The sequence below is a fragment of the Sciurus vulgaris genome (genome assembly GCF_902686455.1).
Source record: "Sciurus vulgaris genome assembly, chromosome: 9".
Taxonomy (NCBI): Eukaryota; Metazoa; Chordata; class Mammalia; order Rodentia; family Sciuridae; genus Sciurus; species Sciurus vulgaris.
Window position 1 is genome coordinate 97,367,821 of NC_136469.1, and position 13,536 is coordinate 97,381,356.

General features: G+C 37.2%; 1 protein-coding gene across 1 annotated transcript in view; it reads left to right on the plus strand.

Annotated features, from left to right (window-relative positions):
* LOC306669664 (uncharacterized protein) overlaps positions 1-13,014 on the plus strand; it is a gene marked incomplete at its 5' end in the record, with an annotated part of 150,077 nt that extends 137,063 nt beyond the window's left edge. The window contains one exon of the mRNA XM_079153781.1: positions 12,993-13,014. Within this exon, the coding sequence (XP_079009907.1) occupies positions 12,993-12,999 (7 nt within the window). The 3' untranslated portion in view covers positions 13,000-13,014. The remainder of the gene's footprint in view (positions 1-12,992) is intronic.
* Positions 13,015-13,536: the final 522 nt, after the last annotated feature.

Genomic DNA, 13,536 nt, shown 5'->3' on the forward strand with positions numbered 1-13,536 from the left:
GCAAAGTATATGCAGCATGTGTTTTACAACATTCAAATAGTTTTCAGGAGCTTCTGAATCATTGCTGCTGTTTATAATCTGCATCTGTTATAAAAATCAATAAAAATGATACAAGTAGGGTCCTTATGAATACAATGGAAAGGAAAAAAAAAAAAAAAAACCCAAGGAAAATAAGGAATGTATTTGTTTTAGAAAGAAAAGTGAACACTGATAAGGTTGGTGTGCCTTAAAGAAAAGTTTTGTTTGTGGTCTCCAGGAAGATCTCATGGAACGACATTAACTTTGGTCAATTCACAAAGGATCAGGGTGTAAACTCAATCTTCAATGCTTCTCTGAGCAGGCCAGAACAGGCAAATAAAACAATTAGAAAAAGAAACACTAGAGTATATACAATACCTGTCAAATTATTGTAAATTTTGCGTTAACCTAAACTTCAGCTGTAATCACCCATGCAATACTGATACATCTGGAAATTTCAGATGGGTTGGTGAGGCTGGGCTTCCAGGAACCTACCTGTAAGAGAGATGGAATCAATCTCCTAGGAAAGAAGGAAAGACTCTATCCTGAGGGATGAGGAATGGCAGCTTCAATTTTCAGACAGAAAGAAGTAGTTCTGAGAAGAGTGTGTGCATCCACATAAATGAATTCACAGCCTATTTTCCATGAACTTAGGTCTGAATTCTAAGTTAGGAAAACCTCTGAGTAAATCAAAACTTTTGGCACAATGGTATTGTTCAGTTTTCCTCCGAAAGAACAATAGGAGAAAAGGAAGAGGATTTTTTCTCTTAAAGCTACAGACCACAATAGAACCTTGACTTTACAAGGTTTTTCTGTGAATCAACAGTATTGGCATGGAGGGGCAGCAGTACATGTCAGAAGGACTATTGATTTCTTCAAATGTGCTACACAGTATATAACATTCTCTATATGGAGAGAAGGCATTTGTGCTTGTGTGGGGTGAGAGTATAAGATCCAGAGGAAGAGGTGGCAGTGGTCACAGATGTGACAGTGCCCTGTGGAAGTGTTGATGTGCCAAAGGAAGCATTATTGCCTAGAAGAGGCATGCTATAGTGTGCACTTAGTGTTGCACCAATGCCTGGCAGAAGAGTTTGTAGCAGGTGAAGTGTGTAAACTGGTGGAAAACAGTCTATCTCTAATTGCTGGAAGCTGTGGTAAAGTAGATGCTGATGGTGCCTTCCTTGGACCCTATCAACCTGGTCACTCATGTCCCAGTTCCTGAGAGTGTTGTCTGCTTCAAATTCACAGAGATTCCCTTACATGTAGAATTGTCTTCATTCAAAAATCTCTCATTGTCCAATAAGCAGCAGCAGATTATCCGTAGTTCATAGTCAGAGTGAATTACTCCTGCCAGTAAGTAAGCTCTTTTTCTTTGCCTTCTGGATCATATTCCCCAACTGGCTCACTTCAGCTTCCAGCTCTTGTTTTCCAAAAACGTATATTCTAATTATTGGGGACACATCACCATGTTACTGATGTTGATTGAATTTATGTATTATGTACAAAGCTGTTCATCCACTCTCTGTGAAGAAATGGCTTGACATAGAGTACGTACCAACATGTTACCAGTGTCACATTGTGTAGATTATGGTCAGTAGCCTGGAAGGAACAAGATTAGATTAGGAGTTAGAAGGTTTAAGGAAGAAGCATGTGGATGAACTCAGAGGACTAGACACAAATGTGAGGGTCTCAGAATCATGTGTGAACAGACACCAGAGAGCACCTACTACAGAGGGGCATTGGACATGCTTCTTCCTCATAGAGTATATTTCATCTGGGTTCTATCTTTGGCCATCCCAGTGTTTGCACACAATGGAGGTGGCAACTAAGGCTTTGTATATTTCTGAAAGCATGAACCCCCTGTCATCAAGGCTGAATCTGATTTGCCCACAATAAAGAAGAGCACTGGGCTGACAAGCTGGCACCATGTTTTAGAGACCCATCAGTGTCTTGTGTCATATCAGACCCTGTACAATATGGAAAGTGAAATGTTTTGAATGGATTGACGTGTGATCCAGGTAAGGACTTGCTTTTCCTGCAGTGCCTCAGCCCTCAACTTTTTTTGTTTATGTATTCATACTGGGGATTGAACCCAGGTTACTTCACACCGAGCTATGTCCCCAGCTCTTTTTATTTATTTATTTTTTGTTTTGAAACAGGATCTCACTAAGAAACTTAAGGTTTCACTCAGTCGCTGAGGTTGGCCTTAAATTTGTGATCCTCCTGCCTCAGCCTCCTGAGTCACTGGAATTATGGACCTTTGCCACCATGCATGGCTTAACATTATTCAAGAGCTATAGAGGGTGATCTAACAATGCAGAATTTAGGAGGACACTGTCTTGGACCAAGAGGCACACTTTATAGAAAAGAAGTACCTATGGACTTTGACCCTGGAATTGATATACTATGCCATCCCTAAACTGCTGGCATTAAATAGTTCCGAGATGGATCTAGTACATTGTATTCATCATAAACTAACAACTAATGTATGAAATTGTGTATCTAATACTTAGAATAGGCCAGGGGATAAGAGTAGCCCACCTTCTCTACTAGGAGCCCATTTAGGAATTTGGAATTCCCATCCCTGCAACTTTAGGTTCTGTAGATCTTGAGATCCTGATTTGTAGAAGAGATCAATTCCACTAGGGTACGCAGATTTTTATCACACTTAACTCTGTGATGCAAATTGGTTTCTTTGAGTACTTTCAGCCCGAAGACTAGCTTAAAAATAAAAAAAAGAATAAGCTAATATATATTCATGGGCAATTATCCTGATCATCATAACAAGCTATAGTTGCTACTCCACATTATGACATTTTTTTTTTATTGTAAACAAATGGGATACATGTTGTTTCTCTGTTTGTACATGGCGTAAAGGCATACCATTTGTGTAATCATAAATTTACATAGAGTAATGTTGTTTGATTCATTCTGTTATTTTTCCCTTCCCCCCACCCCTCCCACTCCTCTTTACCCTCTATACAGTACTTCCTTCCTCCATACTTGCCCCCCTCCCTAACCCTAACTCTAACCCTAACACTAACCCTTCCCTCCCCCCCATTATGTGTCATCCTCCACTTATTAGCGATATCATTCGTCCTTTGGCTTTTTGAGATTGGCTTATCTCACTTAGCATGATATTCTCCAATTTCATCCATTTGCCTGCAAATGCCATAATTTTATCATTCTTTATGGCTGAGTAATATTCCATTGTATATATATACCACAGTTTCTTTACACTCATCAATTGAAGGGCATCTAGGTTGGTTCCACAGTCTGGCTATTGTGAATTGAGCAGCTATGAACATTGATGTGGCTGTGTCTCTGTAGTATGCTGATTTTAAGTCCTTTGGGTATAGGCCAAGGAGTGGGATAGCTGGGTCAAATGGCGGGTCCATTCCAAGTTTTCTAAGGAATCTCCACACTGCTTTCCAGAGTGGCTGCACTAATTTGCAGCCCCAACAGCAATGTATGAGTGTACCTTTCTCCCCACATCCTCGCCAACACCTGTTGTTGCTCGTATTCTTGATAATCGCCATTCTAATTGGGGTGAGATGGAATCTTAGGGTGGTTTTGATTTGCATTTCTCTTATTACTAGAGATGTTGAACATTTTTCCATATGTTTGTTGATTGCTTGTAGATCTTCTTCTGTGAAGTCACATTATGACATTTTTATATCTGAAAATGGGCAAGTGCAGAAACCATTATCTGAACATAGCATGATTACCAGGAACTGAGTCTTCAGGAATGGTAGTCAAGGCAATTGCACAAGATAAGCCAGAGATGCTAACAAGTGGAAATGCTAGAAAGTTTATGGAAGAATCTAGAAATAGTGGTGAAAGAAGGACATTATAAGGTGTTGGGAGAAATCCTAGTCTTGGCTGGCAACAGTGTACATCTCAAGCGTGTAAGGAAAACTTGCAGGGAGGAGAATTCTGCTTCGGCTACCTAGGAAAGTAAACAACTGCCCCAAGTTGACTCAGTGTTACCAAGGGAACCTGTATAAGAACCTGGTAGTCTGATCCCCTGTAGCACATTGTGATTGGGCAAGAAACCTATAAAATGTATAGCTGTTCCCTCAATAAACGAGTTTACAGGCTACTCGTCACAAGCCTGCTTCCACCCAACTCCTGGAGTCTGGGTCTTGACTCCTCGCCATTACTCTGCATATGAGCTAGTCTGGCACAAGAGAAACTACAATAAGGTCCAGTTAAGACTTCAGGATGAGGTGCAGAAGCAGAGCATGTGGCTCATCCCCCAAACCCTTCTAAGTTTTCTCCAAAACTGAGATCAATGAGAATCCTAGAGAAACTATGCCTGCATGTAGTCAAATTAATATGTTAAACAAGTGGATCTAACAATGCAAGAAACATAGCTTGTTGGTGCTTTATTCAGATTCCTTGACAATCACACACACTCATCTCTCTGCTGCTCTTACTAGTGGCTAATAGCCACTCATAGCTGTCCCTTTCTCCCAAAAAGTGTTACTGTTCAAACCAAAGCCACCTTTCCAATCTCTTGCAGACAGATCTTGGCCAATGACCATGGGGCATCAGTGTTCTGGAGCAGCCTTTTGCCTGAAGGTAGGACTATCCCTATGATTCAATTGAACTTCAGATGTGAACTGTGGGATCAGAGCAAAGCTATGTCTCTAGCATAGAAACAGCCATGCTTTGATTGACCCACCTTGCTGTATCCTGCTTCCCTTTTCCCAATTCTCATTAAAGCATTCTCCCAAAAGTACCATGTAAGACTTCTCAATTTAGGCTCTGTATTATGGAGCACAGAAAGCAGTGAATGGCTCCCTGACTTTCAGCAAAGAAAGTGGTACTGGCCTTAGTCATGACTGCCACTTAAGCAGAGCAGATAACATGAAATGGTGATGTCACATCATTCTTAGTGGCATTATTCATGAGCACTTCCAAGACAATGGTTAGAGTATTCCCAATATAACAGGAAAATATTTTGTCAAGAACTGGAGAATTTGCAGAGCAGAAGAAGAATAAATGAAACTTATTGCTCATTACATGAAAATATATCTCCATTTTATACCATGGACTACAGTGGCCTGGGAAACATGGAGTACATACATTGTCATAGGAAATAGGCAATACTCGTCCCCGTATATCCTTTTATAATATATATAGAATATGAAAAGTCATTGGGGTAATCCAAAAATGACTTACTGCACATTAACTTAAATCTCATTAGAATATATGAGTTGGGGGCTATTTTTTCAGGGTCATGGCTATCTTGATTGGTGATATTTAGCTAAAACTCTGATTTACCTGTCTAAAATAGTTCCAAAACCGCAAACTTGAGTTTTATTTGGAATCATTTCCCTTTCTTCAACTAATATTTTGGTTTTTATCACATCTGTCCCAAAGTATTTGGCTTGATTTTTAATTTTGAACTTGAAAAATGACAATCAAACTTTCTTGAACTATCACTTAGATCAATTTTGCTTTAACATTTTTATACATATCAGTCATATATAGGCAATTTCTAAATTTATTTCCACCAATGCTACTTACATTTGTTTCATAGGGATCTCATAAATTGAAATCTTATAGTAAATCTAACTCTTTCAATTATTAATTCTAAGTATATATCTCATTGTTTCCTCCCCTTTTCAAATATCAATGTCAATTTCAAAAACTGGGCAGAGATGAAGGAAAATAAAGAAATGGCTTTAGCCTCAATCATTAACAAAATATCAGTGTGTTTCATCTTAGAAGAAGACTGATCACAGGGATTTTCCAGGCTGTTAGTTTATCTTCATGCTTTCAGGCCAGAACTAAACTTCACAGTTGAGAGCAGAAGATTTAATCTGTTTTTACTTTATCTTTAAGCTGAAACGTTTTCTTTATATTTTAGGATTAATCTAGAAATTAAAGATATAACCATTACCTCAAATATTGCTATCATTTTATAAGTGTATAGATGTGAGCAGATCCTTAACATCTAAAGTAGCTAAAATAGACGATTATTTATCAGAGGGTTGATGTCAATCAGTTAGGACCCAAAGACTGCTGAATATAGGCATATCAGTCATTTTTGGAACTAGGAAATTTTCTTTTATTCATAAATATTTCCAGATATGCCTGTCAAGGTCACTATGTCTCCATCACTAGAGATTTGTTTATTTGGCTTAGGGCTTTGCTTCTCTGTGATTTGATTTAACATCCTAGATGTTGGGCAGCTAGGCTGAATTGGCTTGGCATCCTTATCTGGAACTGTTTTTGCACAGGGGAAAAATGGTATTTTCCTTCTGGCCCAATTCTTCTTACTTTCTAAGGTTTTAAATCAGAACAAATAAGATAAGAATAAGATTCCCAAGGACAATTTTCCCTATCTACTACACAAGACTAGTCCAATATTGCCCAAACTTGTTCTGTGGAGATGTTAATAAATGATATGGTTTTCTTTAAATCTATGGGACTGTGGTTACCTTACACTTCAGTAAAGAATTACAATGCAATTAGAAGCTTTGAGGAATGCTACAGGAAAGAAATCTGTTTCTTTGTTTAAACTTTGTTTAACTGTGCTCAAACTTATATGAGCAATAAATAATTTTAGGTAGCACATCAATTAACCTCATGCAAGCCACCATGGGGTTCCTGGATGGGAAATACTGGTTTAATATAAAATTGGGGTATTTATATCCCAAGTCAAGGTCACATTCTGCCTTCATAATTCATCTCATCCCTCCAGTCCCCCTGATTCACCGGCATATGCATCACATTTCTCACCTCGGGGTTTCCAAAATGAAAATGATCACTGTGGGTTCTTCTACTATCTTCATTAAAAGTAGAGAATAAAGTAATGACATAAATTGGTGTATGTAAATAAGATTATTAAACTTGTATTAATTAAAATTCTTCTTTATGACAAAAATATGCTGAGGTGGAAATAAATGTATATACATAACTTAAAAAAATTTAGTGACTTGTTTCAGAATTCTATATAAAAACTGCTGATTGCAAGGGTGTTTATCAGGCAATGAACCTGGTAAATCATAGACTCAAAGAGCTTCAGGATTAAGAAACGATCTCAGGATGTCAGAATCCAGAACCATAGATGGGGCACCAAGAGGGCTCCCTCAGTTTCATTTTACCTGCATTTCTCTGAGGTCACACAGTTTGTTCCTATGTGGACTGAAAGGGAGCAGCTGCCATTAGCCACCAATTTACGTTCTTCAAACTCAATGACCTCATAGAGCAGGTCTCTTTCCACTTGTTTTAAGCACAATTATCAGAGGAGGAATCCATTTGGACTATATTAGGTCATATAACAGACCTGGATCAACCACTGCTCAGGTCAATGACTCTAGACTGGATCATATACCTACCTGTTTTAGTCAGCTTTTTTTGTTGCTGTGACTAAATGACCTGACAAGAATGATTTTAGAGGAGGTAAAGATTATTTGGAGGCTCACTGTTTCAGAGGTCTCTGTCAATGGTTAGCAGTCTCCATTCTTCAGGCCTTGAGTTGAGGCTAAACATCATGGTGGAGTGTGGCAGAGAAACGGCTCACAGGATGATCAGGAAGCAGAGAGAAAGACTCCACTCTCCAGATACAAAATATATATCCCAAATCCAGGTCCCCAATACCTACCTGCACCAGTCACACCCTACCACCCTTCAGTTACCACTCAGTTAATCCCTATCAGGGGATTAATTCACTGATCTGGTTAAGGCTCTCATAATCATTTCTTCTCTGAACTCACACATGAGCTTTTAGAGGACAACTCACATCTAAACCATAATACCAACTTTTAAATCTGGAGGACTATTAAATTCACCTGAGTTGAAATAGTTCCCTAAAGAAAAGGAAGGCAGGGGGAGAAAGGGAAGGAATTCACAAACAGGCAAAAATAAAAATATTCACTTACATTTCACTCTTTGATGAGCATTGAACACCTTTGCCATACATAAACTTGCAAAGTTTATGCCCATACAAGAGGAAAGGCAATTATTTTCTGTGTAAATGGAGACATTTTGTGTTTTCATCAGAACACAACCTGAAGTCTTATTTGGTTAGTGAATTTAGAATCTTTAGATATGGCTCTGTTCTTTCAATCCAGTCTGGATGTACCACTTCATGATTTGGCCATGTATGGGCTAAATAATAAACAAAACAACCTCAACATATGCATTTTAAAATGAAAGTGGGAAGACAATTAAATCACAATGAGACCTTTTGGAAGGAAGAAAAATGGAAAGCACTGCACGATGATAAGAGTTCCTGAGGACAGACTTCATTCTGGTGGATAATGGCTTGTATTCCCTCCTTGTTCTACAAAGGAGTGGCCATGTTTACCACAAGTGAAATTGATTGCAACCTCCAAGTTCCTCAAGATCACGTTTGCAAGGAATATTGGGAGGATTCTCCATGTCTGAACTGTATCACTTTGGAAATCCCTTCCCTATATTTGTGAGTTTGGGAATTGAGTAGTCATAGGCCTCTGATAGACAGGGCTGTGTGGCAAATACTTCACTTAAATAATTTCTTGGATGCCAAGTTACTGCACTTTTCTTGATCTACACCCACTTCCTAGGTGATCTCATAGATATAAATAAATTTAAAATGCCTGAATGTTATCTTTAGCTCTCATATTTTCCCACATTAGACATGTGTTATAACCCTTCTTCACATTCTCCACATGGACAGTTCAAATTTAACAAGGCCAAATCCTTGGGTCTTCTCACTTTTTGGTAAGTGGTCATATGATTCACCATTTTCTTAGATTAAACACTCTCATAAATCACGTCCATCCACAGATCCAGCTTTATTCTGAATCTGCCCACTTATCACTCCTTCCACCGTAATCACCCTGATTCAAACCAGTATAATCTTGGCCTGAAAACTTCACTTATAAAAGCTTTATAATTACCCTCCCATCTCCTAACATAGTACTGTAAATTACAGCTGGAGTAATTTTACCTTAAAGTTGCAAGTCAAATGAACTAAACCGGCATGCTCAAATAATCCTGTCTTTTCATTATTGTGAAGCAAAGTATGAACTCCTGACAATATCCTGCGAGTCTGCGGGTCAGGCTATGACCATCTCTGAAATCTTGGTCTCTAATGGACTGCACCTTGTTCTGTCCATTCCAATCACACAGGTTTGCAGTTCATTTAACACTTCAAGCTCGTAATGCTGAAAGGCTTTTGCCTTGCTGTTCCTTCTTGTTCTATCTTTCTATCCTCAGATGTGAATATGGTTTTTCCCATTTTTCTTCAAGTTTCTCTGGGTCACCCCTATTACTTAAGTTGTTCTATTTGTTCTCATAGTGCACCTATTTATCTGACATATATTTCTTATATATGTATTTTGTTTATCCCACTAAAAGTCTAGAAAGCGATCTCTCACTACAAAGATCCTGTTTTGTTCATTTTTGCTTTCTAGAATGGTACTTTGAATATTTTTGTCATAAATCAATTAATCTAACAAGTTGTAACATGCTATATATCTTTTATATGTAATAAAATATAATGTATATATAATTGTTTTTATAACCAGTAACTAAAGACTAGCTCATGGTCATTTAATATCGACTAGCCTTTTTTCACTTTTATTTTTTCTTAACAAGGGGCTATCATGGAGTCTGCCTTTTAATTTTATTTCTAAGCCTATAATAAGATCAAGTACTGTTTGATGAGTCCTAGCAATGCATTCCTTTGCCTATCTTTTTCAACAATCCCAGGCAGTACGTAAAATAGAGTATCCCATTTTAGAGGAGGAAAGTGAGATATAAAGGAGTTCACTTACTTTTCCAAGTTTCATAGCTAATGAGAAGTCCAACTAGAATTCAATTGAAGTTGGTGGGCTCTGGAGTCTAGACATAAGACCATGCTCATGCTGCTTTCTCCTGAAGGGGCCTTGATTTCCTCCTCAGAACACTGAAGGGCAGGGTTAAGAGGAGACTCTAAGGGGATAATGTGCTAGGTCGCATCTGAGCAGGGCTCTGTCAAGGAGGCTTGCACAATAGGCTGGGTCAGGGTTTCTGAGTTTTCTCCAGACTTACCTCACTTTTCTGTTACCACTAAATGCCCAGTCTCTCTCTTTTATTTGAACTCCTACTTCCTTTTCTTTGCGCACATGAAATTTAAGATGATACGGCGAATGAAGTTACTTTGATTATTCAAAATCCAAGACTGAATTGTAGCAGTTTTGCAGCACAGACCATAGGCAGATAACATCTTTGGTAAGAACCTTGAGTCGTGTTTTGTTTGCTTTTCTGCTTTCAGTATCATTTCCTCAATTTGATTCCGAATTCTGTTCGTACATTTGAATGGACTGGGGAGACTTTAAAAATACTTGGTCCTACCATATAACAATTACATAAAATCTCTGAGGATGGAACTATGGCAACCCTATTTTTTATAGTTCCCTTGGTAATTCTAATGAGCATCTAGAGTGAGAACTATTGCCTTAGATCAGTGGTTCTCAAACTTTAGTGTGTGTAAGTATTATCAGGAGGGCTTATTAGACACAGATTGCTTGGTCCCACCTCCAGAATTTCTGATTTGGTAGATCTAGGGTGGGACTGGAAAATTTCCTTATTTGAGAAAGTCCCAGGTGATACTGGTTCTGCCAGTTCCAGACCACACTTTGAGAATTACTATCTTAGATCAAAGCATGGTTCTATTCCTAATACTTCATTGAAATTTTAGGAGGTACTAACCCACTGTGATATTTTCTAACAAGTCTTCTAAATTTCTAGACTCCATAGGCACATAACCTACACACCAAGACATAACAAGTAATATTGTAACTATTGGTTGTGAGGGTATTATAAATAATCTTAACTTGATTGATATTTGTTTTGTTTCCAGATTTTTGTCACTATCAATATATCATTGATCATAAAGTCATTTACTATGGCAGAGTTGGTAGTCTGCCTTCTCCAATATGAAAGTCAATAGTTATCTGTGACTATTACATAAAAATTAAATATTTGGTTTCTCTGTTACATTAGCCACATTTTATAAAAAACTTTTTATTTTATAGTGGGGTTTGAACCCATGGGTGCTTTACTGCTGAGCTACACTCCTAGTTCTTTTGATTTATGAATTTTTTTTTTTTTTTTAATTTTGAGGCAGGGTTTCTCCATCGTGCTGAGGTTGGCCTTGAACTTGTGATCCTCGTGCCTCAGCCTCCCAACTATCTGGGATTATAGGTATGTGCCATCCCACTTGGCAAATTAGCCACATTTTATATTAAATAGCCCTGTATGACTAGTGCCTTACCATATTTCATAGCACAATGGAACATTTCCTCATAACATGAAGTTCTATGGGACAGTACTGGTTAGATTTTGTTAAATATGTTTCCTTTCCTTTGCAGCTCAATATGTGTTCTAGAACACTTACATTGAGGTCAGTTTATATCACTATCTCTTTGTGTCTGGAATATGAAAGAAACATGCATTTATTTTGGGCATAGCATGCGAGAAGCTTAGGCGCCTGAATGATTGAATGATTTCATGGAATAGACTGTGGCTCCCTCTTCAAGTTAAGATGAACTGTGACTTGGATGAGAAATAAGTTTTTTTTTTTTTTTTTTTTTCTGTACTACCAATTAAACCCAGGACCTTGTCCATGCTAGCAAGTGCTCTACCACTAAGTAATACTCCAGCTCTGCCCTGAGAAATAAATAGTGATTGTGTCAACCTGATATGTTGAGGTATTTAGTTATAACATTTCATCCAAATTGACCAACACATTGACCTAAAAAAAATGTTAGGACTTGTGGTATTTTTCAGTATCAATAATTTTTTTCCCTAAAACTCTGCAAACATTAATTAATCCATTTGATTAACTATTTTTTTTTTTTTTTTCGGTGCTGGGGATCGAACCCAGGGCCTCATGCTTGCAAGGCAAGCACTCTACCGTCTGAGCCATCTCCCCAGCCCCATTTGATTGACTTTTATTATCATAAACACTTGAATAGAGTTTCATGTTTTGTTTCTATGTAGGTAAATTTTATCTATTGCTATTTGTAGAAATGATTTTTACTAATGAAAATATATACATTGGTATGTGGTAATCTCTTTAAAATTTTAAATTCATGCTAATTTTCGACTTAAGAATGTATCTATTATTTCCTTGATTATTGTTTGGGGACAGTTTGCTTTATACTACTATGAATTCATTAGGTTCTTTTTTACCCCTGTAGATTAAATTTCCTGAAGTGGGTCCTTTCTTCTTTCTTTGTTGTATGAGTTTGCTTGGACTGCCTTAACAAAATAAAGCAAATTTGATGATTAAAAGGACAGAGTTTTTCTTTTTCTCAGTAATTGAAGCTAAACATCCAAGATCAAGGCATAAGCTAATCTAGTTTTTAGTGATGGTCCTGGTTTGCAGAGGCTACCATCCTGTCCTGCTATGTCCTCATATGGCCTTTTGTATGTTTGTTAAGAGGAGATAGAGAAATGGAGAGGGAGGGAGAGAGAGAGAGAGAGAGAGAGAGAGAGAGAGAAAGTGTGTGTGTGTGCATGTGTGAGAGAGAGAGAGACAAAGACAGAGACATTAGTGTCCCTTTTCATAAGGACATTGATCCTATCATATCAAAGCTCCACCTTATGTACTACTTACCTTAAGTAGTTTTTAGAAATACAAATACAACCACACTAAGTGTTAGGGCATCAACATAAGAATTTTTGAGTGATACAAACATTTGGTTCATAAAAATCATTTTTTTATTGCTTCATTATTTTCCTCATTACACTGGCTGAATGTCAAACAATACTCTTCTATTTTTACTTAATATTTTCCTTAGTTAATGATTTGTTTTTCAAAGCCTCCATCATATTTTAAAATTTTGCCTTATGTTTTCCATGTTGTTGAAAATTTTTTCCAGATCTTTATATTGTTTTTCTTTCCTCAGGATTACTTGTTCTAATATCAAGTATGTATTTTGATTCTTGTGATATAATAACTCAATTAAGCTTATTTGTTGTTTTAGGAACTGAAACATTGAATCCAATGAGCAGGAAAGGAACTCATTGGAAGGATCATGAGCTAATTTAAGAAACTGAAGGGCAAAGCTAATCAACTAAGCATTGAAAAATTCAAGAGCTGTGTCAGTAGAGATTGTCTTCAAATGTCTCAGGTTCCACCATGTTCATTCTCTGTGTGATTCTGCTCAAACTTTGAATTATCTGTATATAAATTTTTGTTGTATTAATGACACATTTATTCTATTTTGTGATGTGCCATTTTGGGTATTCATATTCTGTTGAACAGATAAAAATAATTTTTATCTAGGTGGAAAGTGAAATATTTATTAACTATAGCATAAACATATGCTGTAGCATATTTTTAAATCATCTTGTGATAAAATAGTTTTATGACAATGGAATTTTTTTTTTTTTTTTTTTTTTTTTGTGGTGCTGGGGATCAAACCCAGGGCCTTGGGTACCAACGGAGCTATCTCCCCAGCCCAACAATGGAATTTTTAATAATAGATCTATTACATAAAGAAGAATGATTTTAAAAAATATTTAGAA